The following is a 26,716-nucleotide window of genomic DNA, read 5'->3' as shown; positions in this document are numbered from 1 at the left end:
GCAAGCGCACTATGGCGGAAATCACTTCCATGTATGGAGTTAATTTGTTCCCATTAGAATGTTTGAAACACAAGGACGGAAGATGTGGTAGTTCAGTTTGCGAGTCGATGTCGATGATAACAATAAAATTGTCTGGATATAGACGTCAATACGATAGCTACTTGACAAATGATTTGGAGAGAAGTAAGCTTACCTGTACACACGCGCTACTTGTGAGATCTCGTGTGAGATGGAGATACCAAATCTCATCTCTTGGTGGCCACGTGACGGTTAGTATAAAAGTGTTGTGATGAGATTTGAATTATTATTTAGACTCCAGCAATCGACTATGGTCTCATGTGTATGTATTTTGTGTGTGGTCTCGTGCCCAGACCTCTTTTTCTTTTGTTTGGGGGCTAGAGAATAAAGTAGATGTAACAACTTTAAAGTTTAAACAAGTTGTAGGACATACCAGGTGTCCTACAGACCTCCAGCACTTGTGGCCTTGTGCTGTAAAGCCTTAATAAAAAAAAAATAAAAATCTTAGTAGACATTTTTGTGCAGCTGGATCTACAACTTTGGAGATCCCTGATAAGTATTGTTGCCAAAAACGAAGTGAGAGTGGTGAAATGGCGTATGTGTTTGATTTATCCTCTGCATCCAAGGGCATGCACACACAGAGTTTACTTCTAGTCTGGCTACCCCTTCACATGTAGTAACGGTCTGGTATGAGTTGTACTGATTACCAAAAGCTGGTAGTCTCGCATAGCCGGATCTTCTTTTGTGTTGGGGCAGGGAAAGAAAAGGGTCTGGTGAACATAGTATAGCGTCATCGTTGGCTTATCCCGAGATCATAGGGATTCTACCGTGCAGCTTCTGGATTGTTTGTGGGTGTGGATGACGTTGCATAATTTGAGTTCTGTTGCCATAGATATAAAGCGTGATCCACTGATCTTTGCATCATCACATTCTATTACCATAACTACTACTTTTACTGCTTCCCTGTGACATATTCCTATCACTAAACATGATACAATAATAGTATACAGTTTGTTCCTGATCAAGATCACTGTGTAAGGAGGTCACCTGTCTAGGAGCTATCATAGAATTTAACATTATGATTATTGTGTAGTTTGTGAGGTGACTGAGTATTGTGGCTTAGACACTATAATTGAGATAATCATCCACGTTTTGTCATAGAAGCACATTTAAGCACCAAAATTTAATATTTCATGTGGTTAGTAGCACGTGTACTAAATGTTTTAGATGGAAAACTCCTTTGGAACTCTAGTATTGTTGGACCTTGTCAACAAAACTGTTTGTTTTCATGGTAAATAATCAATATAATCATACAGTACAGTGGTATTGTATAGTAGCAAGAGTCCATAATAAGAGAGAGAGTGTCTAACTTCAATATGCCTTATCAAAAATGAACCCGTTTAGTGGATCCGTATATTCTAGTGTACTCACGTATAATACCAATGTGTTAAATCAGGCGTATCAACACCTTCCCTTCGAAGTCTTCAATGGAGCCGCATTGAGTCACGTGCGTTTAACTGGACAGCACTGTTTCGATTGTGGGATTTTTAATTATAACGCGTGGCGTTCGCATGGAATGGATAGTATTATTCAAGATCCTACTTCGACCCCTACCTCCCGACCTGGGAAGCGAACTAACCGAGGGATTCGTTGGTTATTTGACGAATTGTCTGATTACAACGCCCCAGACGATGTATCACCTTTTCCAACAGCAGACAATGAGCAGGAATCCAATGTGGGGTTAATGGAAGGGGAGTCATTCTCGGTACCTATCGAGCCAGAAGTGATTCCATCAAGTATCGTCAGTGGCACTGACAATGAGCAGGAAGGATTAATGGAACAAGTTATTCCATCAAGTATCGTTGCTGCTGAGCGCGACAGTCAACTTCAGGTAGTTACAACACCTGAGCAACCTTCAAGATCGAATTTCGTCAGCGAGCCGCCTACTGTGAGTTCACGTGCGGTTGCTACACCAATGGAGCAGCAAGAATTTTTGCAAAATACTGTTGACAATGTTGCAAGTAAATTTCCAGAATTAGCATTTACACTGAGATACGATGGCTTGGATAGCAGTAACCCCGTGCTAACAATATCACAGAGAGCAGTGTTTAATCACCCCCCACATGGATTGACTTCTCGAGTTTGTGTTACCATACTATACAAACACTACAAAGTTCATGTTTTGATGAGACTGTGGAGTGAAGGAGAGATTGAATCAATTGATGATGTAATGGAGCTTTGTGGTATGTTTGGCAAAAAATCGAGTTACAAATTCTGTCCTGGAATTGATCCTGTGCATTATGAAGATAAATACCACAAAGCTATTCATTTTCATATTAGAAGTGTTCGGCTGTCTGAGTTTCCATTTTCACGAGTTGATTCTGTGAATTGCAAGCTTTGGTTTTTGCCTGCATCAAATATAAGTTTAGCAGAGAAGGCTGCAAGTGAAGTGAAGTGCCCACCTTGCAAGCGCTTGGTGCATGATTTAAACTTACAAAGAAAACGCACCCAGGAAGAAAGCCCAAGCAAAAGGATAAAAAGGCAACAGCCCTCTTCTAGAGCACGGCTGCAGCACATGTCACCTGCCAGCCAGCAAGCACGTAAACGGTATGCTCAGTACCAGCGATCTAGCAATATTCGGAAATTGAGTAAGCTGGAGGATAGTGAAGTAGTACTCAGTGATGAACAGAGCGAGGAGATGTGTGAAGTGATGGAAGCTATGAAAGCCGAGGATTTGGATAAGCTGTACCAAGAGGGAGACCAGCATGGAGTAGGGAGTGTAATGAAGACATTGTGGACGACAGATAAAGATCGCCAGAAAAAACAGTTTTTCTTGAATCAGGAGGAGAATTGTGAGTACAAAATTCATATGTTTTGTATTTATCATGTCTATTCTCAGCTGTTGGAGGCCGTGGAAACCGGTGGAACATGATTACCATCCGTATGGGTAAGTGAATGTACACTGTATTAGTAAATTTAGATGTTTCTTTTCTCCTGTAGCTTTAGCAATTTATACACGCAGCCCTGCAGCTTACAAAGCTCTACAAAGTTTTGAAATCCTAAAATTACCATCCAAGTCCACCATGCAAGCATACACTGGGGCTTTCATGCATGCTCCGGGAGCAAGTAATGTCTGCATTGTTGAGCAAGTATCTCAGTATGTTTTGTTCAAAGAAGAGTGTCGAAAGAATGGACGGCAGGAACCTAAATCTGATGGAGCCTTGATATTCGATGAGGTGAAAGTGGCCTGTCAGTTAATGTGGAACTCCCAGAATCACCAACTGATGGGGTTAGCAATGACATCCAAGGATATGGAATCTTTAAGTGACATCTACCGAATTCTTAAAAATCCTGAAGCTAACCAAACATCTTATATCTTGCAATTTATTTGGAGGGACCTTACCAGCAGCTATGACATAGTGGGTCCATACTATACGTCTGCTGCCTCAGTGGAAGCCAAATTTGTAGTGGCTTGTGTTTTCGAGACCATTAGGCTTTTTCAGCATCATGGTCTGAAAACTAGTGTGTTGGTATGCGATGGTGGATCTTCAAATATTTCTGCAATCAAAGCAAGTCATGACCACCATGGGGCATATTCAATAAAACAAGAAGGAGTTGACAGATACGAAGTGGAGCCTTGGATGGTTAATCCGTATAATCCTCCAAACAAGATTTTTTGGTTGATTTGCCCATCCCACCAGGTAACAGTAAAATATTAATTGATTGAGTTGATTTTGTGGAATACTTTTTTTTATAGCTGAAAAACATGGTTAATGCATTGTTTTCTTCAAAACAAGGAGGGACAAAGCAGTTTAAACAGGGAAAAGGCACAGAGTTTGGGTGGAAAGCCATTATTGACTTGTATAAGAGAGAGTTGGTACGGGTCCACAACAATCAGGCAAGAATGGTTCCACGATTAAGAGAGGCTCACTGTTTACGAGACTCGTGGACCAAACTTAATGTGCTGCCAGCAAAGATCATGCAGGTAAACATTATAAATCTGAGATTTCATGTATATTTTATGACTGCATGTATTATTTCATGAAATACATGCTTCATGCAAACACACCAAATGTAACTTATTTTATATATACACAGCAAGAGCAAGTCCTGGGAGAGCTCTTTTGGTATGTGAACCAGTATCCTCCACCAGACGATGCTTCTGAAGTGCAGGAGACTTTGGCTTACTTGGAAGCATGTAGCTTGATTTTTGAACGGGGGTTCCTGTCCCATGATCGTATCAGAAACTTGGACAGCGAGATACTGCAGAACATTACTAAGGGGTATGACTACTTTTCTGGGTGGCTAACTTCTATACTGAAGGAAGGTACAGTATTGATTCGGTATTTTTGCAATTATGATATTGAACTGTTGGTTTTTAGATCCAAAATATCCCCATACATCATCAACCCAACGATCATTCCTCTCTTGGCAAAGTATGTTTACTGTATAGCATCAGAAAAAAAATGTAGCAGTCAACCAGTGATTGTGTACTTTTTATTAGCCAGATAATTTTGTGTCAAGGTCGTTTGTCACTTATTCACTGTTTGTATTTTGTTTGTTTAACAGCATGGGACCTACTAAGAATTGATGTGTATGGATTCCGAGCATTCTGCAGGTGGTTTTTAGCAACATACCCCACTTATTTCGTCTCTCCCTTGCGCTTGTCAGGATCAGCAGTGGAAAGTTTATTTAGCCAGTACAAGTTTACGGCTGGTGGGAAACTGGACTCTGTAAATTATACCACTGCTCGTGCTGCTCATCTCATCAAGCAGTGTGCTGTTTCACACCATAGTGGTGTAAGCTACAGGGATGAAAAATTGACTATAGTAGAAACCCCTTTGGAGAGAAAGGCATATAATAAAAAATCTGTATAGTTTTTTAATTACATTGTTTACATAATAAAGCATTATTACATTACATTATTTGCATAATAGAGTTTTAAAAACTATCAGTTGTTACTTCCTATCTTAGTTTCTAATTGGATATGATGCGCTAGTAGTTTAGCTCTCAAATTTACATCAACTGTTGAAGCTAAGCCTTTCTTTGTTGCCAGTTGTTGTTTAGTTGCTGACAAGAATTCTTGAATTCTTGTATTACAAATCTTCCTTGTAAATGTGTTGAAAACACTTCTTAATGCATCTTCGGAATACACAGTTGTCAAGTTAGGTGATCTGGAGGACAACGTCTCTGTAAAAGCATCAAAAAATTTTGGCTGTCCATGTATTCTTTCATGTGCTACCTAGATGGAAATGGTCATTGACAATTATTTACGTCCAATTCCAAACTAACCTTAATTAAATTGTCCCCTTCCTGGTGTAGCCCATCAAGATTTACAATCTCTTTAACTGCAGTATCCAGTTCTCTCAAAAATGGTATCAAAATAGGATCAGGTGAATACATGTATCCTTGATCACGATACTTCAGGTAACTTGGTATGTTGACTTTATCCTTGGAATTCATACAGTGTAGAATTGATATTTCCTGGGATAAGATATCCCTTTGACTATCTTTGCAATTCTTGATATGTTTGTAATGAAGATGCAGCATGTCTGATATAGCAGCACCACCGAAACGAAAATACACATCATCTCCATCAGCTTCCTGTGTTGTAGAACTTGTGGTACTAAAACTGTTACACTGAAAACAGTTAACATGATCAAGTAAACAGTGATACAATGCTGATGATATTGTCATCATTACAGGATTACTTGCTGGGACAGGCACTTCATTCTCTTCACAGAATCTCAGCCAAATTGCTCGAGATTCACCAATCTGATAACCAGCAGAATCATTCAACCCAATTTCTGACATGGCATATTGGCTGCCTAGTAAGAAAGCACTGCAGTACTTTTGCCACTGAAACTGAAACTGCAAGAATGGGTCTGGCCCCTTTTTACATTCTTTATATAAACCAACAAAACACAGTCGGTGGCTCATAATGATGTCCTTAAGGGGTTGCTCTGTATCACGAAGTATACCGGTAAATTCTTTTAGCTTTTCAGGAAAAAATTGTTCATCAAACTTGACACAAACCTCGCTTTGAAATACAGAGAAATCTATAGAATTCAAAGATGCCAATAACTCCTCTCTCTCTCTCTGGTTCATTGCTTTTGATTTTCTCTTCTTTGTTGGAGGTAAGGAACTTTCTGACATCTGGGCTAGCTCATTAACAGCTTGTGCACCTTTTCTTGGACCCTGTGTCTGCTTCTCTGTAGTCTGTTTTGCTACACTTTTCACCGTTCTAAAGGTAGTAATAAAATTCACGTACACGCTTATCATGAAGCATTTATACTGTACTTACCCAGCGTTGTTACTTGGATTTTTCGATTTATCCATCGTCCTTTTACGAGTTCTCCTCATTGCTGTAGCAGTTTCTACTAGGCATTCAATGGATCTAGACTGTGACTCTGCTGCATCGATATCGCCGTTCGCCACGCTATATTGAACAGAGTTGTTAAGTGCAAACCAATTTTTTTGTTGCAACTAAACTTACTTCACATTATTACTCGAAGTATTTGCCTTATCTGTACCTTTACTTCTCGCTTTACTTCTCGTAATTCTTTTCACACTTTCCAACGACGCCATGCCTTATACTGACACTCGTTAAAACTGATGCACGTGACAGCGCATACCGCCCTATCAATTAGCTAGGGCGTGCGCATTGCAGATTAACACCAAGAGGCCATAATAGAAAGGTAATCAACAATTCTGTGAAGGAAGCCAGTTCGCCCTATTATACTTAACGGGTTCATTTTTGATAAGGCATATTGAAGTAAGACACTCTCTCTCTTATTATGGACTCTTGATAGTAGCTATTAATCTTATCACCCATATTGTCTATAGTAATTGTAGAGACACTTATTGTACTGTTCTTCATTTGTAACACTGTAACAGGTGGAACATGGCTGAAGATGAAGTGTAATGACCACTACACTTTTCAGTAATTGATTGTTGGGACACTCCTTCAGACTGAAATTTAATTTCATGGCATGCTGCCTGGTGTCATTGTTTCTTTTGATGTGGTTTGTGCGGCTTCATTAGTTATGTTGTTTAAAAAGTAAACAAACAATTAGAAGGAAAAATTTTAAGTTGATTACTGATTAGGGATCAATGAATAAAAAACAAGAAAGGTTGCCTAAACCTGCAGATATACCAATGGACATTCAGACTGGATTGATTCCTAATCCAACTTATTTTCCTTCTACTTGTTCTATCCTTTTTCTAGTGTTAGGCCAGTACAAAGCTTGCAGCTGCAACATGATGTCCCATATATGAAACAAATTGTTTTCCCAGCTAAATGACAAGATCCAAAAATAGTGTCTCAAAGGACTTTTTACATGTGCTCCCTTCTAAAAACACTTAGCTCATGTGTCACTAACTGCAAAGAAAATTACGTATCATAAGTGAACACTTTATGGCTTAGGCACTAGACGAGATGTCAGTGTTGATTTATCCATTCTCCAAGTTTATATAATCTATCAATAACTCACCTGTATAATGTCATACCATTATTTCACTGGATCATAGATGTACTGAGAAATAATCTATTTAGCCACATAAGAACAACATAACAATACATTAGAATCTCTGCAGGTGAATTTCATTAGCAGGGAAGGTGTTTTGCATGTTTTGTGCTGCTCAGAAATGTTCAGTAAGTTAGAGATAAAGCACCGCTGCGTGTGTGTACAGAAAATACAGTGCAAGGGTGTGTGTCAAGAGGCTAATACAGCACGAGGTGAAGCCGAGTACTGTATTTGTCTTAAGACACCCCCGAGTACTGTAGTTTTTGTACATACAAGCAAGGCAGTGCTTTAAGTGTTATATTGTACTTCCTGGTCGTCTGGCTCGGAGTGATTTTCTCTAGTACTCAAACTGCTGCGATTTTTGGTGATAAGGATATCAGTAAGTGTTTAATTAATCTATTTCTAGTCGCGTAGAACATACTAATAGGATTAGTTTGGCTGTTTTAGCGATTTAAAATGTCACACACGTGATCAATCGTGCTGTCTTAGTGGAGTCGTGTTTAAAAAGTTTCGTGATCAGATGATCAGTAAGTGTTTATACAATCTATTCCTAGCTATAGAACGAACTCATAGGATTAGTTTGGCTGGTTTTAGCGATTTACAGTGTGTTGTTTATGTAACATTCCATAAATAATTTCTCCACATAATTGTAATGTATTTGCCCAATTAGCTGCATAACTGTACTGTATGACTCATACAGTACAGTTATGCAGTTGATTAGTACTGTATGGACAATACAATATGCGGCATCGCTTTGATCCTCCCACACAAAGTACAATATAGAAACATGTTGTGTAGGGGAACAAGCAACTGACATGGTATCTTACAGCAAGTTTGTTCTAGTTTTTTGTGATTTATGTATCCTTGTTCCAACACAACAGTTTTACAGGTGGGAAGAACCTCCCAACAAAAACTCCGCATGATAAAATATTTCATGAATTTTAATATTGCGAAGTACATGTACCGTAAACAAGTCCTTGTGATATCTACAATATTGTAATTGTCTAGGCAAAAATTAATCCAGGAAAGGCACTGATGTATATAACGTGGCAGTGCTTTAACTATAACATATTGTACTTTGTGTGGGAGGATCAAAGCGATGCCGCATATCGCATTGTCCATACAGTACTAATCAACTGCATAACTGTACTGTATGAGTCATACAGTACAGTTATGCAGCTAATTGGGCAAATACAGTACAGTTATGTGCTTAATTGAGCAAATACAACACATTTGGGTAAATACAGTACAGTTATGTGGAGAATCTATTTAAGGAATGTTTCAAAAAACACCTCACATGTGCAACACTGTAAATCTCAGCCAAACTACAGCGGTTTTATTAGATCTTGCGCGACAACAAATTTAAAGCGGAAGTCACGTGCAATGAGAAACGTCCAATCACATCGCTTCATTGTATAAACTCAAATACGTATTTTGGCGCCTCTACCCGGTTGTTGTTGCAGTGGTTCTTTAAGCATGGATTCGTGTGAATCTGGCCGTAGTAGCGCCTACAGTGAAGATCTCAGATGGAGAATGGTTTGGCAAAAGCATGCCTTGGGATTGAATTCGCTGGACATAGCAAAGAACTTGAATGTACACAGATCAACTGTAGACAGAGTTTTGCAAATATTTTTGAGTACTGGCTGTGTATCAAAGAAGAGCTACCCTAAGGAGGCTGCTTTTCGAAAGATAACTCCTGTCTGTGCAATGTTTATCTTAAACTTGGTTATCAGCAACCCAGCAATCTATCTACATGAAGTTCAAGCATCTGTAGAAGAGTTCCTTTTAATTGATATTCATATATCAACCATTGCCACCTTTCTGTCATCAAGTGGATTCTCCAGACAGAAGCTACGTCAGATTGCATTACAAAGGGATGAGTTTGAGAGGGCACAGTATGTATCAGATGTATCAGTATATTCAATGGAAATGTTTGTTTTTATTGATGAAACTGGTGCTGATCGTAGAAACATGTTGCGTAAGCAAGGGTATAGTGTAAGGGGAAAGCCACCTCAAAACCATTCACTTTTAGTAAGAGGAGAGAGAGTATCTGCTATTGCCTGTATGTCAGCTATGGGTATCCTAGATGTAAAAGTTGTAAAGGGAACCAGTAATGGTGACACATTTTACGACTTCTTACATAGCCATTTGTTGCCTCATCTTTTACCATTTGATGGTAGGAACCCTAACTCAGTGGTAGTTCTGGACAATTGTTCAATTCACCGCATCAGTGAGGTGCAGCAAGTGCTAGAGGAGGTTGGTGTGCTGGTACACTACCTCCCACCATACTCACCAGACTATAATCCAATAGAAGAAGCTTTTTCAAAAGTAAAGCAAACTTTAAGGAGTGAAAGTGATGAAGCCCTTGATGTAAAGACACAACTATATTCAAGTTTTACATCTATATCTTCAAAGGACTGCACACAGTGGATTAAGCATTGCACTATTTATGACTGATAGTTAATTCAAGCACAAAATTAATCAAAAACATCATGTGTGATTATCAAGTAATGTAAATATTAAGTCATGTTTACTATTTATTTTAACTTATTTAAAATATCTAAAATGCTCCTTTTCTGTTTAGCATACTGTGCTTCTGACAGTATTCCATCATCCAGCAATGATTGCAGGTACCGTAACTGCTCAAAGTTCTTCATTCGTAGATCAATACATTTACCAGGTGACATCCCTGTTGACACAGGTGCTGCACTTGTTCCAGTCGTCTTGCCTTTGTCTTGCAGTGCTTCCACAATAGCAACAGCAGCACCACTAATGCTATCCATCACTGTCTCCTTACGTGCCCTCTTACTCTTAGAAAAAGCTGGTATGTCTGGAGGCTCATCATAATCATCATGGATACCAGCTGCAATCATTCTGGACCATAACCGAAGCCTTGGTTTGTCATACTTGCCAGAATGCTTCTCATGTAAGTCCTTAAAGATGGATTCGTTTTCATCCTCCTTTGCCTTACGGTGAGAAGACTGTTCTGCAGCATCTCCTCTCTTCCTCTTATTACCCCCTCCATCAGCCAAATCATAATTTCCCTCGCACCAGAGGTTAATTGTCCCTCCTTTGGGATACTTTCTGTACATAGCAGTCAGGTCCTCTGTTGTGTACAACCATACCTTCGCCTGTTGTGAGCCATCCAAGTATCCAAGAGAAAAGTCTGGCAAACTTGACACTTGGTCACCAAATTGCTCCTTGAACTTTCCTCTTGCCTCTTGAATGCTTCGAAATTTCGAAGTGAAATTGTTCAGTTGTCTAACAATGAAGTCACTCTTTTTATTAGAGTTAATCAGCTTCACTCTGTAGTAATACTCCACGCCTATTGGTGCTGCATCACAGTCGTTCGTATCCCAGGACGATCTATTTTGAGAACTTGGGACATTCAGTGGTGCTAACCTACTTATAAGGCTGGGGCCACCAGTGCTAGCTACAGTCAACGGTGATGAAACAGTTGTATTCACCACTGAGCTCGCTGCTGAATTCACTGCTAGTGGTGTTAACACAATGCCGTTATGCTGTGATAGCTGCCGAAGCATTTGCTGCAAGAGCTCTGTGTATTGGCTCGTTCTAGCACCAACATTCACACTTGACTTGGTTCAGTCCGCCAAAACTAAGGTTTCAAATAAACCGCGCTCTATGGACACGTCATAACAATTAACATGCACGTGACTTCCGCTTTAAATTGTTGTCGCGCAAGATCTAATAAAACCGCTGTATTTCTACAGTTCGTTTTACAGCTAGAAATACATGTAGATTGTATAAACACTTATTGATTGTGTTATTTAACATGACTCCACTAAGACAGCACGGCTGATCAGGTGAGTAACATTGTAAATCGCTAAAACTAGCCTAACTAATCCTATTAGTTCATTCATACATTGTATAAACATTTACTGATATCCTGATCACCGAAAATCGCAGCAGTTTGGGCACTAGACCAAGCCAGACGACCAGGAAGTACAATATATCACGTAAAGCACTGCCTATGCTTGTGTGTATGAAAAATACAGCACTCTAGGGGTGTCTTGAGGCAAATACAGCACTTGGCTTTGTCTCGTGCTGTAGCAGCTTCTCAACATGCCCCCTCATGCTGTATTTCCGTTCACATGAGTGGCAGTGTTTTAACTACAACTTGTGGCACTAGTTTGTGATAAAGAATTGTGTAAGGCTGAATGTCAAAACAAATACCAGATAGTTTCTATCCCACTATCTATAATCTATGTATGTAATTGGTTGTTATTGAAATGAAATAACTTGTTCTACCAATGAAAACACTCGTGTGTGTTATGTCACTAGTTGTTCATCAGTTGTGTCTTATCAGACAGGAATGATAAGGATCACATGACCAGAAAGAGCAAACACATATCTGGTGATAATGAACAAAACTGAGTATTCCCAAATGTAACGTGGCATCGGTTTGATCCTCCCACGCAAAGTACGATATATCAGTTTATAGTATATAGTAGTCTCTGGTAGTGCTCACTATTGTATCATTAACTATCCAATGTCTGGTCGAGCTCATGTGTACTCCTCACCTACACCAGCCCATGAGCTTGTGGACACGAATGGATAATTATTGACAAATCTAACCCTTCACTGATCAATATCATACACCCCAAAATGTATTAAAACGTCAATGATAAAGTCCTCTGGTCGGTTTGACTGAAAGCAACAAAACATGTTCAACTTCAAAGCAGTTTTTGCTCTTTGAAGTGCGAATTTGTGGCACGGATTACTTCTAATAACTTTATTATCACTGAGCAAAACCAAAAGAAAGTTATCAAAAACTTTTTGCACGTAAAATATATTTGATAATAAAGTGACCAGTGGTAGTTGAGGTGTGATGTTCCCTTGATAGTCGTCTTGTTCCTTAGGTGGTCACTGATGGAGCTCTGTCTGGTGGAGATATTGCAGAAACCGGTCAGCCCCACCCACTTAAAGCTGAAGAGAAACCTCAACAAAACACAGGTCAGTACCACATACATGATGTGTATGATGTGTGTAAGTTTTGTGGGTGGGGAACTCCTTAAATTGTAATTTTTATTCAGGGGCGAGATTTAAGGGGATCCCCTTTTTAGTATACAAGTCAGTAATGAGTTGAATATTTCATCCAGTAATGTTTTATCTTCCTATTTGTAACACATACTAACCGCTAACACTGATACCCTTACAGGACTTGTCCTAGTTAGTGTGTTATTCATTCAAGTAATTATGACTGGTACTTACTCTTGCCGAATGTACAGAACTTATCACCATATAGTTACACTGTGTATTTTAATGTACTCAACTTGATGAAAAGTTAAGCATTTAACTTTTCTACTATAGTGTACCATATGATAGAAAACTTTGGCGGTAGAAAACATTGTCCTTTAATTTGCCAAATGTTTTACTATCATGTGTATTTCCAGCCGTTGTTATTTGCATGTAACGACACGTAATAGAGTATTATGATTCGTAAAAGTTTTTTTGTTTGCCAATCGGATTTTACTGAAGCACTGAGTTGCTGTTCGCTACTTTAAAAGGGCAATGAGTTTTGAATTGTTTATACGTGAAGTTGTTCAAGTTTATGATGTGATCACATGTGTCATTAAAGTGGCAATCTTTAAAATCCTTGTATGATGATTGTAAGCCAGGTGAGCTAGCTGAGAATACCCCCCTGGGTTGTCTAACATTGTAATTATAGGGTTGAGACAAATTAGCTTCGTTCAGTTTCATAACATTCGGATGCTGCTTTACTCCACCAAAGCTTTGTTACCATGGATACTAACAAGTTAAACCAGTAGCACAATTATTGTCAATCCTTGTGGAAGCTTCCATTTATGTATTTTTGGTGTAGTTATAGTTTAAACAATGGTTATACTGGAGCTATAACAAAATGTAGGAGTTTGTACTCCCTAATAACCATCAGTTGTGTCCATTAATTGTTGACATGACATTTGTAACAAAGCTTTGTAGCTTGGGTATCATTATCAAAAGAAGCTTCAGAGGATGTATTTGGATGTATCATTCTGACCCTTATTGTAACCTGGTTGTGATGTGTGAACACAAGTTGTTGTGTAGTGTCAAATACTCTCCAGCTGCTTGTAATTGTTTATTCCTTTTACATTGATAGAATAAGATCTGTGGATAGTTCTCCCATCCATTGACACACACATGATTTTATTGTACACAAAATAATCATGTGTTTCTGCAATCTTGAATGACTTCGCAACAAAACAAATTTTCAACGCATTGCCCCTTTAAGTCACATTTTTCATAATTTTCATATGCAAAAATTACATGAAATTGTTTTGCACAAACAAAAATGTTCATAATTATCTTAGAGCTACGATAGTAGCCAAAATTTGTTTGCCGCCTTTAACACTGTAACTATTGGCTTTCAACTAAGACATTAAAAGCATCAAAGAACAACCAATAGATCAGATACAAGTCATGAAAAATCACTTGTGTAAAATAAGCTTTTCTCAGTGTAAATCATACAATATTATTTTGCACGAAACTTACAGTATCATACAGTAGGATAGTACTGTATAGTAGGGACCACAAAGGTGTAGACATGGCCCACGAAATAGCATCACCAAAAACCAGCCACAATTTTCCCTGACGACGATGAGGCAGTATTGGTTAGATAAAACTAAGCCCAAACAAGCCTTCAGATTGACCCGAAACACTTTCAGCAAGTTGCTACGGAATTTTTTATATAACGGAATTTTCTACTGACTGAGTAACTGACTGATGCCTTCAGACAAGCGTAACTTGATAACGGCTAAGGCTACAGACTTGATTTTTTCACTGTTTGACATCACTTTTGCCCGAGAGATGCCTTTTGGTGTACCACAGTATGTACAATGCATTCTTCATGGACTTACCAGTGTCCTCCTGTGTGTAAAACAATAAGAAGTGTTATATCCCTACTGTGCTCCAAGATACCGTAACAGAAATGCACAATAGGGATATAACACTTACTATTTTACTGTGGTTTAATATCATGGACTACTCCAGCTTGTTTCAGTACTTTTTAGCGGTGTGCTATGGTCCCTACTCTAGTTGTAAATTCCAATGTACTTGTACTTACTGAAAAAGAGTACAGGGCTGAGTTTGATGTGACTTGACCTTGATGTGGCTTGTAAACAGGAAGTGATCAATAAGATAGTGATTGTGTTGATTACTTTGTTAGAGTAATTGACTGTTCTATTAGGACAGGTTGATCTTTTAATACAAATCTTTGAGACATACACTTAAAAGTTAATTGTTCAGCTCCGCCTCCTTACCATACACAATGTCCTTAATCGTGTTCGCACGCGTATGCGAGTTAATGATATGTGACGTGAGGTTGCCTCGCCCCTGCATAACCTATATATAGTGACCCACCCAACTGTTAACACCATAACATAACCTCGAGGTGTTTCTAAGTTGCTGTTTGCTACTTCATGTCGCATTTTTCATTGTGAAATAATTTCCGTATGCAAAAATTACATGAAATTGTTTTGCACAAAAAAAATTCAGAATTATCTTAGTGCTACGATAGTAGCCAAAATTTGTTTGCCGCCTTTAACACTGTAACTATTGGCTTTCAACTAAGACACTAAAAGCATCAAAGAACAACCAATAGATCAGATACAAGTCATGAAAGATCACTTGTGTAAAATAAGCTTTTCTCAGTGTAAATCATACAATATTCGAAAATTACAGTATAATTAGTACAGGGCTGACCTTGATGTGACTTGATCTTGACCAATGTGACTTACCTTGATATGACATGACCTTGATGTGGCTTATAGACAGGAAGTGATCAATATGATATTTATGTGATTGTGTCAAGGTGATTACTTTGTTGGAGTAACTGACTGTTCTATTAGGACATGTTGATCTTTTAACCCAAACCCTTGCAGTTTACACTTACAGTGAAATATTTAGCCCCAACCCTTACACTATGACGTTTTAAAAATGGTGTTCATTCACAGAACAATTGTACACTTACAAATGTGAACAGTTTTAACCTTTCATCATGTGTAGTTTTGAAATGTACTGGACCATGTCAGTCATGGTTTCTATGGAAACAAAACAACCAGTAATATCTGCCATTGGAAAGTTAGGGAGAACCCCTTCATTGATATAGGAGGGAATTATAAACTGTTCAGTGTCTGGTCCCTCACATGTTGTGTTAGTGTATCATCCACTAGTAGTTTCATCCTACACATCATGTAGCCAGTCATTGTGTAATACTGACTCTCATTATGGTGTTGCTCCTATTAGTGAGCACAATAGGGTGTTGTGTCACCAGATACTTGATGATAAACAGGTTAAACTGGTTGAGCAGCTAATGTAGTCTGATGTGATGAAGATGATATTCATAGCAAACTAGTAAAGAAACCTACTCCTAGACACAGCAATGGTAATGTACAAGTTTACGCTAATTAGATTTGCATCCCATATATATAGGAGAAATTTTGCGTATGGTACACAAAATGTCTCCCGTATGTTATAGGAGAAATTTTGCACACTACGCACAATGTCTCCCATATAATATAGGAGAAATGTTGATGCAAAATCTCTCCTTTATATTATAGGAGAAATTTTGCGTGTCCCACGCAGAATGTCTCTTGTCTCTCATATCATAGTAACTGTATATTAGGGATCATGAAGATTTGGGTTTTTTCTGGCAAATCTCACCCCGAACCATCCACAGGCACCTTGGTAGTATTGGTCAGTAGTAATCAAGCCTATAGTATGTCTTCAAATTGACTCCTGATACTTCTATATGAAGTTTTTTGTTTGTTTCTATTCAACTGATTTTTCTGCTAACTTACTGATGCCTTCAGCCATAAGTTGACCAATGGTACTATTATGCTATGGGCTTGATTTATTCACTATTCAGTTTTGCTTTGGCCTGAAATATGCCTTTTCACCAATCACAACAGCTATAGTGTATGCATTATGAATTTATCTATCCCTTGTACCCTGCTATTGGTGATACAATAAGATAGAAACAAACAGGATGCTGATATAAAACTGTGATGCTAATTGTATGGCAAAAAGTGCTAAAGACTATTAATCTTTAACCCTGATTGCCACTATAGTGGCTCTAAACAAACGGTCGTGTACAATATCCATATACTTCAATGTACAGAGATGGAATAACATTTAATGGAATCCTTGATGAACAAGTACACAAAAAATTGGAATTTTCAACTAGAGTAGGGATCATAGCACATCAATAAAAAGTACTAAAACAAGTTGGAGTAGTGCACGATATTAAATCACAGTAAAACAATAAGAAGTGTTATATCCCTACTGTGCTCAAGATACCATAACAGAAATGCACAGTAGGGATATAACACTTCTTATTGTTTTACAGTGATTTAATATCATGCACTACTCCAACTTGTTTCAGTAGTTTATATCGATTCGCTATGGTCCCTACTCTAGTTGAAAATTCCAATTTTTTGTGTACTTGTTAAGTTTTTTTGTAAATAATTATTTTGACTGGTGAACCCACGCATACCGCATCTGAAAAGGCACTGCGTGCCCCAGCTATATCAAGTATCGTCTGAAAAGTTAAATGTCTGTTGTCAGCTATGTTCAACCCTCATTTCGAATCAAGAACTGTTTGTAAAGCACCTCTGCAATCCACGCATACCGAAAGAAAGAAATGGTATATCAATTATTGTCTGAAAGGCACCTCTCGGGCCGAAGTGACGTCGAACAGTGAAAAATCAAGCCGGTAGCCTCAGTGGTTGTCAAGTTATGCTTGTCTGAAGGCATCAGTCAGTCAGTTACTCAGTCAGTCAGTTACTCAGTCAGTCCGTTACTCAGTCAGTCGAAAATTCCATTAAATATTTTTTTTGTAAAAAATTCTGTAGGAACTTGTTGAAAACATTTCGTGTTGATCTGAAGTCTTGTTTGGGCTTAGTTTTGCCTAACCAATACTGCCTCATTGTTGTCAGGGAAAATTGAGGCTGATTTTTGGGTGATGTTATTTCGTGCGATTGGGTGAAGAGAAAGGCAGTAAAAACCATCGATATCAAGAGGATCAATGCACGTAATTTTTGTAACAACTTTAAACAGGCTGTAGGACCAGGAGTCAGACCTTCAGCACTTGTGCTGTAAATTTTAATAAAAAACTAATTTAAAAAGTAATTCTTCAAAACGCCCATATATGCCACATACTTTAGTGCATGGACTTGAAATAAAGTTTAATGGATTTGCCACGTTATGCCCAGCAAGATGGCGGCTAGTTAATTTTATTAGGTCCATCTGCTGTGAAGTTTGGATGCTTTTCTACAACTATGTAAAATTGTCATGGCGGAAAGTTCCAAAGCTGCTGGAAGCGCTCAGGTCTCCAGACGAGGGTGAGTCTTAGAAGAGGTTTGCCAATGAATGGGGATTGATTCTATCTAAGAAACTTGTAACAAAGGTGAGCGATTCAGACGATACAAGGCTAAAACTAACAATATAGCAAACCAGAAGTGCCTTTTAGGATTTTCCCAGGGGCCAATGGGATAATTATATAGCAGAGCAGCATAGTGCGCGATAGTTGTGCAATTTTTGATACAATAATAAAACTTTCCATATAAGGTGTACTCTTTGTGACATAATTTTTGGATATAGAGCCATCGCATATTTGACCTTTACAGCCATTTTTTGTATTGAAAATTCATCATTTTTGTCTTTATCTCCCCGAGGCATCATTTTGCATCTGGCCTGCTTCAAAGCATTCTAAAATATGCTGCCACATCAAACTCTGCTTCCACACTTTGCTGGCAGGATCATTTCCTTGCCACAATGAGGTGGCTACTGTAGTAGCATCATCACCTTGCTCTTGCATCTTCTTACAAGTAGTGGTTACACCAAGAGTTAATAATAGTGGAGGGAGAGTGTCTTAACCCTGTGTAGGCCAGTATAAAATGATCTACTGCTGCCATTCTCTCTGTCTGTCTCTCTGTCTGTGTCTCCCTGTGTGTGTGTGTGTGTGTGTGTGTGTGTGTGTGTGCGTGTGTGTGTGTGTGTGTGTGTCTCTGTGTGTGCGTCTCTGCCTGTCTCTCTGTCTGTCTGTTTGTCTGTCTCCCTCTGTGTTCTGTCTATCTCCCTCTGTCTCTGTCTCTGTCTGTTTGTCTAGCATGGTAAACATGTTTACATCACTCTTGTTTCAATAATTTTTATTGATGTGCTATGGTCCCTACTCTAGTTGAAAATTCCAAATTTTTTTTGTATACTTGTTTGTTAACTTTTTTGTAAATAATAATTATTATGACTGGTGAACCCACACATACCACTCCAAAAGAAAGAATGTGTGTGCATTTTCCACCATATAGACAATAGTACGTAAATATTCATCCATTGCATACTTATTATCTTCAGAGAAAGATGTAGAAAAGATCATGTATAGATGTGCTATTACTAATATAATCACTATCCCCATATTATGTTATTCTGATTCTCCCCCTAAATTATACTGGCAGGTTGTCTTATGTACTAAGGGATATTTTGTGACCTTGACTAAGTGTCTGGATTATATAGGTGTCCTCAAGTGTCACATTAAAAGGTTCCACCATAGATATTATATGTAACATGGATCGGAAACGTACATATAAATGCGCACAAAGTAAATTAGGTAGGTTTACAGCATTTCGTTCTCTTGTAAGCTACTAGGTGGTGTTTGTCATTTACAGCTGGGCAAATTACCACCTACATTGCTAGCCTGGTTAGACACATTGGCCCTTGGCGAACAGTAGGGTGGCAAAATTCTCGTTGTTAAATTGAATTATGGTGTTACGGAACAGTTTTGTAAATTTCCTGAATAAACTAGATGTTCAGCACCACTTCTATTCTGTTGCTTGCACCATTTATAACAGGTACAATGTCAATAGACTAATTGTATTACCAAGAGTTAAAAATAAGAGAGGAGAGTGTCTAACGCTGTATAGGCCTGTAATAGATGATTGCGCAGAAGTTAAATGGCTTCCTTTCCGTGTAACGTATAGGCTTCTAGTATTTGTTCGTTTCCTTACTGCAATTAGTTTAGCCACACCGTGATGAATCCTCTAGAATATTCGAAGACTGAACTAAAGACTGAGCTGTATGTACAGGAAACAGTGCTCCTTCAATTGAAGAATGCTCAAAGGTAGGGTAACATGGCAACGCAGTGAAAATTCGAAGCGATACTCCGCCTTTGGTTCAGTCTTTATTGGTTTCTCAGACGCTCTCCCCCAGAGTTATCTTCGGGGTTAACAGCCACACTTCTTTACGCAACAGAGCGATGCTCTTCGTGGTGAACTTGAACATCAAGTTGAACGCACGCCCTTGTGTCTGGGATAGCCTTTGTGGTTAAATGCGGAAATATACTAGCCAGTCTGTACGTTACGCGGAAAAGAAGCCGTTTAACTTCTGCGCAATCATCTGTTACAGGACTATGCAGCGTTAGACACTCTCCTCTCCTATTATTAACCCTTGGTATTACTGTATAGCTCTTCTTCTTTGTTATGTATGCGTGTAATACTATTTATATTGTACGCATGCGTAATGCCGTATAGTTATGTGCGCATGCGTAACTTATATTTATGAGAGTTGTTATTGGTTACGGTTTGAGAGTCGTTGCTATGTATCTAAGCTCCGAAGGACTCTAGCGTTTCGGAGGTCTTCCCGTCGTTCAATGCTGGTTCTCTGTCATGCCGTAACAGAATTTGGGGCTTGTCTGGGGAGAACAGAAAGAAACAGACGAAGGAGAGGAATGAGGAGGCACTGCAGAGACTTCAGAAGTCTAAGCGACACTTTGCCCGCCTTTGGTTCCCTGGTGCCGGTTCGAGGCACTAGTAAAGGTGATAGTATTATCACGTTTGCTCAGTACTTTTCTCCTGTTGTATCTATAGCTAATTGTCGGGCGCGCCCTTGTATTGAATACTTCCTGCTGCGCGCCTGGCCGACACTGCTGTAAAGACCGAGGTAAAGACCTGTAATTGGTACAGTATCTACAGTACAGTGGTGAGTCTGTTGTAATGTCGTTTGATATTGAAGAATTTATCGCACACCCTTCGAAAAGGGAACTAGACTCGTTACTAAAACCTCAATTAAAGCAGGTAGTCCAGCGGCTGGGAATATCAGTAGAAAATGAAGAGAAAGCAAAGAAAGCTGAAATGAAGCGCTGGTTGCTAGACTATTTTGTAGAGGAAGATTTACTTTCTGAGGAAGAGCTAAACAGTGTGGGGAGCGAATCACAATTAGAGATGAAACGACTTGAACTAGAGCACCAAGCGAGACAGCAGGAGAAAGATAGAGAATGTCAGTTAAGGATGAAGGAATTAGAGCTTAAGGAGAAAGAAATTGCTGCTAAGAATGAATTAGACTTGAAAGAAAGGGAGTTAGCTATTCAGAAAGAACTGGATTTTAAAGAGAAAGAACTGCAAATACAACTGAAGATAAAAGAACTTGAGCTAAAAGCTAAAATGACACCAGTATCCAAAGAACCTACAGCCGGTTCAACCAATGAAAACTTTGATTTTACCCGCCACGTAAAGTTAGTCCCGCCTTTCCAGGAACATGAAGTGGACAAATTTTTCCTACATTTTGAGAAATTTGCTACAAATCTGCATTGGCCATCAGAGGTACAAGCCATGTTGCTACAAAGCGTTTTAATTGGGAAGGCCGTGAAGTGTATTCTGCCCTATCCGTGGAGCAAAGTACGGATTATAATTTAGTCAAGAAGGAAATTCTGCGAGCCTATGAATTAGTGCCTGAAGCGTATCGTCAGAGGTTTCGAGATGCCAAGTGTCAGGATAGTCAGACCTACATGGAGTTTGCACGTGAGAAAGAAACCCTGTTTAATAAGTGGTGTGCCTCCCAGCAAGTGGGAAATAACTTTGACAAGCTTAAGCAACTAATCTTACTGGAGGAATTTAAGAAATGTGTAACTACTCCCATTAAAACTTACCTGGAAGAGCAGAAGGTTACTGATCTGCAGAGAGTTGCTAGTTTAGCTGATGATTATAAACTTACCCAGAAGTCCTCAACTACTGTTCCAGAATCCAAAACTGTGAAGATTGGCAGTAATGTGGATTCCACCCGTCCACAGCAAAGAAATATACATGGCCAACGGTCTGGACCTACGTGTGCTTATTGCAAGAAACGAGGTCACCTGATGTCTGAATGTTGGATACTTCAGAAGAAAGAACAGAAAACTTCTACCTTGAAAGGTACAAAACCAATTAGCTCTGTTTCCTCATCCAAGGCACCAAGCAGCTATCAACCTTTTATTTCCAGTGGATATCTGTCAATTCAGGAGAATAGCCCACCCATACCCATCACGATTCTTCGTGATACTGGGGCATCACAGTCACTGTTAGCTGAAAGAGTAGCTCCTTTGTCCGATGAAACTGCAACAGGTGACAATGTTTTAATCAGTGGTGTGGAGCTGGGATTTGCAAGTGTGCCTTTACATAAAGTTTTCCTGAAGTCAGATTAAATTTCTGGGTATGTAACTGTTGGTATACGCCCAGACCTTCCTGTGAAAGGTGTCAGTTTACTCTTGGGTAACGACTTGGCTGGTGATAAAGTGATGGTTAATCCACATGTATCCAGCCTACCAAATGTACTTAGTGATACTGAGATGCAGGATATCCCTGGCCTATATCCTGCTTGTGCCGTAACACATGCTATGGCAAAGAAGCACTTAACAACCTCTCAAGACATTCACTTGACTAACAATGCTAAGAGTGATGTGCAGAGCCTACCAAGTAGCTCATCTATAGGAGATGGTGACCTTGAACTAGTTAACACCTTTATGACTCACCTGGATGAATTGTCAGAAGACAATGTTGTGGGGGGAACTCAAGGAACCCCAGCTCAACTGGAGATGTCAATGAATGGTAACACCTCTCTCACGGAGCAGTTGATGAGGGCACAAGAAACTGATCCAGAACTGGAACCACAGCGCATTGGATGCAACTGAAGCGAATAAAGTTCCCAGTTGTTTTTATAAGAAACAAGGTATACTGATGAGGAAATGGAGACCTTGTACAGCTCCCAGTGATGAAGAGTGGCAGCTAGGTTAGCCACCAAATTGTTGTGCCTCAATGAAATGATGTGCTGAGTTTAGCTCATAGTTCACCCTTAGCTGGACACCTCAGTGTCAACAAAACCTATCGAAAGGTATTGTCACATTTTTATTGGCCCGGATTAAAAGGAGATGTTGTGAAGTATTGTAAATCTTGTCATACATGTCAAGTGGTTGGAAAGCCAAACCAGAGGCCTAACCCAGCTCCTTTGAAGCCTGTTCCTGCTATTGAGGAGCCATTTAGTAGAGTATTAGTGGATTGTGTGGGACCACTCCCTAAGACCAGATCGGGTAACCAATACCTGCTGACAATTATGTGTGTAAATACAAGGTTCCCGGAGGCTATACCTTTGCGGAATATTAAGGCTCCCACTATTGTGGAGGTGCTTATCAAGTTTTTCACCTTCGTTGGCTTACCAAGACATGTTCAAACCGATCAGGGGACTAATTTCATGTCTGGAATTTTTCAATAAGTTATGCACCAATTGGGCATTACTCAATGCAAGTCATCCACAATCTCAGGGTGCTATTGAATGTTTCCATCAAACGTTGAAGACAATGATGCGAACATACTGTTTAGAGTTTGACAAGAATTGGGACGAAGGGGTTCATCTTTTGTTATTTGCTGTCAGAGAGTCGATCCAAGACAGTCTTGGTTTCAGCCCATTTGAGCTAGTTTTTGGCCATTCAGTACGTAGTCCCTTAAAGATGCTTAAGGAGGCTTGGATGTCGAATGAAGAACCTTCTGTCAATTTGTTGGAGTATGTTGCAACTTTTAGACAACGTTTAATGTAAGCGTGCGAGCTGGCTAGACAAAACCTGCAAAGAACGCAGTCACGAATGAAGGTGTGGTATGACAAGAGATCTAGATAACGTAGTTTTAAAGCTGGTGATAAAGTGTTGGTGTTGCTTCCTTCACCAGACCATCCACTCCAAGCTCGATACAATGGTCCCTATATAGTAGAGCGCAAAGTGGGTCCAGTTGATTATGTAGTTGTGACTCCTGATCGCAGAAAAGGGCGACAGCTTTGTCACATTAACATGTTGAAGGAATATCATGAAGGGAATGGTGACAATGTAGAGGCTTGTGCTGTTGTGGCTACGTGTAAAGAACCTAAGCCAGAGGTTGAAGAAGCTGAAGTAGAGTCTGGTTGTTTATGTGACACTGGAGTGAGACTCAACAATTCAGCTGTGTTAGCTAATTTGAAGAGCAAGCTTGGCCATTTGTCAGCTAATGAAGCTACTGAATTGGAATGCCTGATATTGAATAATACCCTACTATTTCCTGACACTCCTACACAGACCAGTGTGCTATGCCATGATGTTGATGTTGGCGATGCTAACCCTGTTAAGTAACACGCATACAGAGTGAACCCTCGAAAGAGGAAAGTTTTTCAGGAGGAAGTCAAATACATGTTAGATGCTGGACCGATTGAACCAAGCCAGTGCTTTGAGCTCACCTTGCCTTTAAGTGCCAAAGCCAGATTGTACTTTCAGATTTTGCACAGACTTTAGGAAAGTCAATTCCCTTACTAAGCCTGATTCCTATCCCCTGCCACGAATTGAAGACTGCATTGATCGAGTTGGAAATTCTAAGTATGTCAGTAAATTCAACCTCTTAAAGGGTTATTGGCAAGTTCCCTTGACAGAGAAGGCAAAGGAAATCTTCGCTTTTGTTACTCATGATGTTCTTTTCCAGTATAGAGTCATGCCTTTTGGGATGCGTAACGCACCTGCTACATTTCAACAGCTCATCAACGGGGTGATTGCTGATGTTCCTGGATGTGAAGCGTATATAGATGATGTTATCATTTATAGTGATACGTGGAGTGCTCACCTCAATCAGATCCATAAATTCTTTGACAACCTTAGAGCTGCTAATCTCACAGTGAACCTTTCTAAGAGTGAGTTTGGTCATGCTAAGATCCAATTCCTTGGCCACATTGTTGGAGGAGGAGAGGTAAAACCCATCACTGCTAAAGTAGAAGCTATTAACAACTTCCCGGTGCCAAGTAACAAGAGAGAACTGATGCGATTTCTTGGAATGAGTGGATACTACAGACGATTCTGTAAGAACTTTTCAACAATTGTGGAGCCTCTCACAGCCTTACTTCGTAAAGACAAGAAGTTCCAGTGGCAAGACAAATGCCAGGTAGCATTTGAAAAGGTAAAAGTTATGCTAATGCTTAAACCAGTGCTGTATACCAAACTTTGAAAAGCCATTCAAATTGGCCATAGATACCAGCGATGTTGGGGCAGGAGCTGTGCTACTTCAGGAGGATGACTTAGGAGTTGAACATCCCATTTGCTATTTCTCTAAGAAGTTTGAGAAGGGTCAAAAGAATTATTGTACAAGTGAAAAAGAACTACTAGCATTAGTACTGGCCTTGCAACATTTTGAAATATATGTGTCTGCTGGACAATATCCTTTAACCGTTTATGCCGATCATAACCCATTGGTTTTTCTCCACCGCTTAAAAAACAAAAATCAAAGGCTACTGCGGTGGAGCATTCAGCTGCAGTAATATAACTTGGATATTAAACATATTAGAGGCTAGGATAACATTATAGCAGATGCTTTATCTCGGGCTGGTATTGACAGTATTAATTGATTTACAGCAATTAGCTAACTATTATGTTCAAAATGTAATTTTAATTTACCCCCTTCTTGTTGTATCTTAGCTTACTAAAAGCTTTCTTTTGAAGGAGAGGTGTGTTATGTACGCACGTAATACTATTTATATTGTACGCATGCGTAATGCTGTATAGTTATGTACGCATGCATAACTTATATTTATGAGAGTTGTTATTGGTTACGGTTTGAGAGTCGTTGCAAAACTGGCACTACATTTTGTAACTGTTTTACCCTAACAGAGTAACACTTCAGCTAAAGCTTTATTGTAATGTACCAAGTATTAATTAGGCACTGCAAATACAGCCATCACTAGTTGGTTAATAGCAGCATTGCTGAGATATAAGCTGATACTCACCTATCACTATCCACCTGTAGCCAACCGTATTGCCTCTGATATCAGCAAACACTCCCGTGTTCTTGCTCAGTACACAACATAACACACCGACATGTATAGGCAGTCAACATATTTAAAACTAGTGCACCGTAATGAGGATAAACGAAATTATTTATGCACACTTCCAATCCATGTTACGTAGTTCCACTGTACACGCTATATTGTGTACACTGTTTGTATTCCTTTTCACAGTGAGCTATTGGGAGACGAGCATTACTGCAGCAATTCCATATTTGGTAATGAAGTCAGCATCCATGCTAGTCAGAAGTCTTCACTACCATCACTGTCTACTGGGAGTAGTAAGGTTATCACCTGTTACCATGGTGATGTTATTGCTCATTAATACATGTAACGTGTTATCACAGGTCAAGATCTTGATCACTAATCAAAATTGGAATCTGATCAATCACTATGGTTACCTTGTTGCCAGCTCCAATGAGTACTTAGCTTATGTGTTAGAAGGTAACCATGGAAACTGTACTAGAGTAATATACATGTATTGTACATGTTGCTGTATGTTTTGTGTTTAGGCTAAAGGTTACTGTAAGGGAGTCAACTTAGAGAATTAGTTTAATGTGTACCTTCAATTTTTGTACAAGTCAATGAAGTACTGTCACATCAGGAGCTGATCATATGAAGTGTATTTCTATTACACTTGTTTGTGTTAAAAGTAGGCAAATCAAGATTATCTTGTTTATTAATATATTGTTTTGTCTAATGGTAACTAACTATTCCTTGACAAGATCTCCTTGCAGAAACAGTAAGAATATGCTAACAATTTGTGTGTTATCAGAGCTTGAAATTATGTTCTGGAAATGCTCTGTCAGACATACTCAATAGTACTGTATAAAAACTTTCTAATAGTATTCAGACATTAGCCAGAAATGGTCAGAAATGGCAGATGATATCTGTCCATAATTTCAGACTCTAGATATGTACCATATAAATTCCCAAGCCACAGCTATCATTTGGCTTTCATTTTAGATTTATCATCATGTTAATATTTCACAGGACGTAATGGTTACATCATTTGGATCATAAGACAATCAAACAGTAATCGAGGTCTCTTGAAGGGAATGACTGGAGCC

The 26,716-nt window shown here is 39.1% G+C and overlaps 3 protein-coding genes across 3 annotated transcripts; 2 read left to right on the top strand and 1 right to left on the bottom strand.

The window, feature by feature from the left end:
* Positions 1-21: 21 nt before the first annotated feature.
* On the top strand, positions 22-26,018 carry LOC136265081 (uncharacterized). The gene is made up of 6 exons (XM_066059870.1): positions 22-269; positions 12,425-12,518; positions 15,807-15,852; positions 15,908-15,945; positions 25,821-25,932; positions 25,994-26,018. The coding sequence occupies exons 1-6, from the start codon at positions 30-32 to the stop codon at positions 26,004-26,006; spliced, it is 543 nt and encodes a 180-aa protein (XP_065915942.1). The 5' UTR covers positions 22-29; the 3' UTR covers positions 26,007-26,018.
* LOC136265071 (uncharacterized) lies at positions 1,341-4,998 on the top strand. Its single transcript, XM_066059850.1, has 7 exons — positions 1,341-2,870; positions 2,918-2,965; positions 3,019-3,719; positions 3,776-4,003; positions 4,117-4,345; positions 4,401-4,454; positions 4,588-4,998. The coding sequence occupies exons 1-7, from the start codon at positions 1,409-1,411 to the stop codon at positions 4,893-4,895; spliced, it is 3,030 nt and encodes a 1,009-aa protein (XP_065915922.1). The 5' UTR covers positions 1,341-1,408; the 3' UTR covers positions 4,896-4,998.
* LOC136265076 (uncharacterized) lies at positions 4,861-6,826 on the bottom strand. Its single transcript, XM_066059854.1, has 4 exons — positions 6,515-6,826; positions 6,323-6,457; positions 5,311-6,262; positions 4,861-5,260 (listed from the first exon to the last, which is right to left on the bottom strand). Exons 1-4 carry the CDS (start codon positions 6,604-6,606, stop codon positions 4,970-4,972), a joined length of 1,470 nt encoding a protein of 489 aa, XP_065915926.1. The 5' UTR covers positions 6,607-6,826; the 3' UTR covers positions 4,861-4,969.
* Positions 26,019-26,716: the final 698 nt, after the last annotated feature.

The sequence above is a fragment of the Dysidea avara genome, chromosome 8 (genome assembly GCF_963678975.1).
Source record: "Dysidea avara chromosome 8, odDysAvar1.4, whole genome shotgun sequence".
NCBI classification, from domain to species: Eukaryota; Metazoa; Porifera; class Demospongiae; order Dictyoceratida; family Dysideidae; genus Dysidea; species Dysidea avara.
Note: the sequence above shows the minus strand (reverse complement) of the source record. Positions and strands in the feature narration are given on the sequence as shown.

What these genes read in the sequence shown, in the direction of transcription:
- LOC136265071 (XM_066059850.1), top strand. Translation starts at nt 1,409, where the DNA reads ATGAACCCGTTTAGTGGATCCGTATATTCTAGTGTACTCACGTATAAT. An exon ending in AACTTCTATACTGAAGGAAG is followed by an intron (nt 4,346 to 4,400) that starts GTACAGTATTGA and finishes GTTGGTTTTTAG; the next exon opens with ATCCAAAATATCCCCATACA. An exon ending in ATCATTCCTCTCTTGGCAAA is followed by an intron (nt 4,455 to 4,587) that starts GTATGTTTACTG and finishes TTTGTTTAACAG; the next exon opens with CATGGGACCTACTAAGAATT.
- LOC136265081 (XM_066059870.1), top strand. Translation starts at nt 30, where the DNA reads ATGTATGGAGTTAATTTGTTCCCATTAGAATGTTTGAAACACAAGGAC. An exon ending in GAAACCTCAACAAAACACAG is followed by an intron (nt 12,519 to 15,806) that starts GTCAGTACCACA and finishes TGCTCCTATTAG; the next exon opens with TGAGCACAATAGGGTGTTGT. An exon ending in TACTCCTAGACACAGCAATG is followed by an intron (nt 15,946 to 25,820) that starts GTAATGTACAAG and finishes TCCTTTTCACAG; the next exon opens with TGAGCTATTGGGAGACGAGC.
- LOC136265076 (XM_066059854.1), bottom strand. Translation starts at nt 6,606, where the DNA reads ATGGCGTCGTTGGAAAGTGTGAAAAGAATTACGAGAAGTAAAGCGAGA. An exon ending in ACTTCGAGTAATAATGTGAA is followed by an intron (nt 6,458 to 6,514) that starts GTAAGTTTAGTT and finishes TGTTCAATATAG; the next exon opens with CGTGGCGAACGGCGATATCG. An exon ending in AATCCAAGTAACAACGCTGG is followed by an intron (nt 6,263 to 6,322) that starts GTAAGTACAGTA and finishes TACTACCTTTAG; the next exon opens with AACGGTGAAAAGTGTAGCAA.